Below are 712 nucleotides of genomic sequence, written 5' to 3' on the forward strand. Positions count from 1 at the left end.
TTACAGCATGTGCGGGTCCCTGATCTGCTGTCCAGGCGCCTGCCTATCTGTGGGGCCCATGGACTGCATCAGGTCATGCCTCAGGGCCTGGAAGAGGCTCAGGAGGGACTGAGCCCAGACGTCCTTCTGGTGGCCCTGGGACAGGGCTGTGCGGTAGGCTGCATAGGCCAGCGTCAGCGCCGTCCTCTCAAAGTCTTCTTTCTTGAGGATGCCTGGGCGGTGGGAGAGGCTGGCGCTCAGCCGGCGAATGTCGGGGATACGCTTGGGGATCACCTGGTTGCAGATGGTGTAGAAGGCGGAAGCTTTGCGCAGGGAGGCGAGCTCCTCATCCTTGATGGAGACCTTCAGGTCCGGGCTGATCTCAAGCTCAGCCAGCAGGAACTGGGGGAGACATGGGTGCAGGAAGGCAGACAGCATCAGCGTGGCAGAAGCAGCCTGTATCCATCATTATATGCCTCCTTAAGGGAGGCAGCCATGGGAAGACCTGGGCCCAGGCTTCATTTCCTGTTTACTGTGTAACCTTTCATAAGTTACTTAACTTCTCTGAATCATGTTTCCTCTGAAATGGTTAGTAATGCTATTCAAAGGGATATTGTGAGGTGTAAATAAGACAAATATGGGCACTATCGAACATAGTGCCTGGCCCGAAGCCACCATGTATGGGACCTTTGCATCCCTGTCAATGCTTCTCTCCTTTCTCCTTCCCACCCAC

At 55.3% G+C, this 712-nt stretch overlaps 1 protein-coding gene across 1 annotated transcript in view; it reads right to left on the reverse strand.

Moving 5' to 3' along the window:
• The window catches only part of FAM180A (family with sequence similarity 180, member A), a 10,178-nt gene continuing 9,466 nt past the window's right edge, over nucleotides 1-712 (reverse strand). The window contains exon 3 of the mRNA XM_004677200.1: nucleotides 1-381. Within this exon, the coding sequence (XP_004677257.1) occupies nucleotides 1-381 (381 nt within the window). The remainder of the gene's footprint in view (nucleotides 382-712) is intronic.

This window comes from Condylura cristata, unplaced genomic scaffold (assembly GCF_000260355.1).
Source record: "Condylura cristata isolate star-nosed mole 26May11 unplaced genomic scaffold, ConCri1.0 scaffold00005, whole genome shotgun sequence".
NCBI classification, from domain to species: Eukaryota; Metazoa; Chordata; class Mammalia; order Eulipotyphla; family Talpidae; genus Condylura; species Condylura cristata.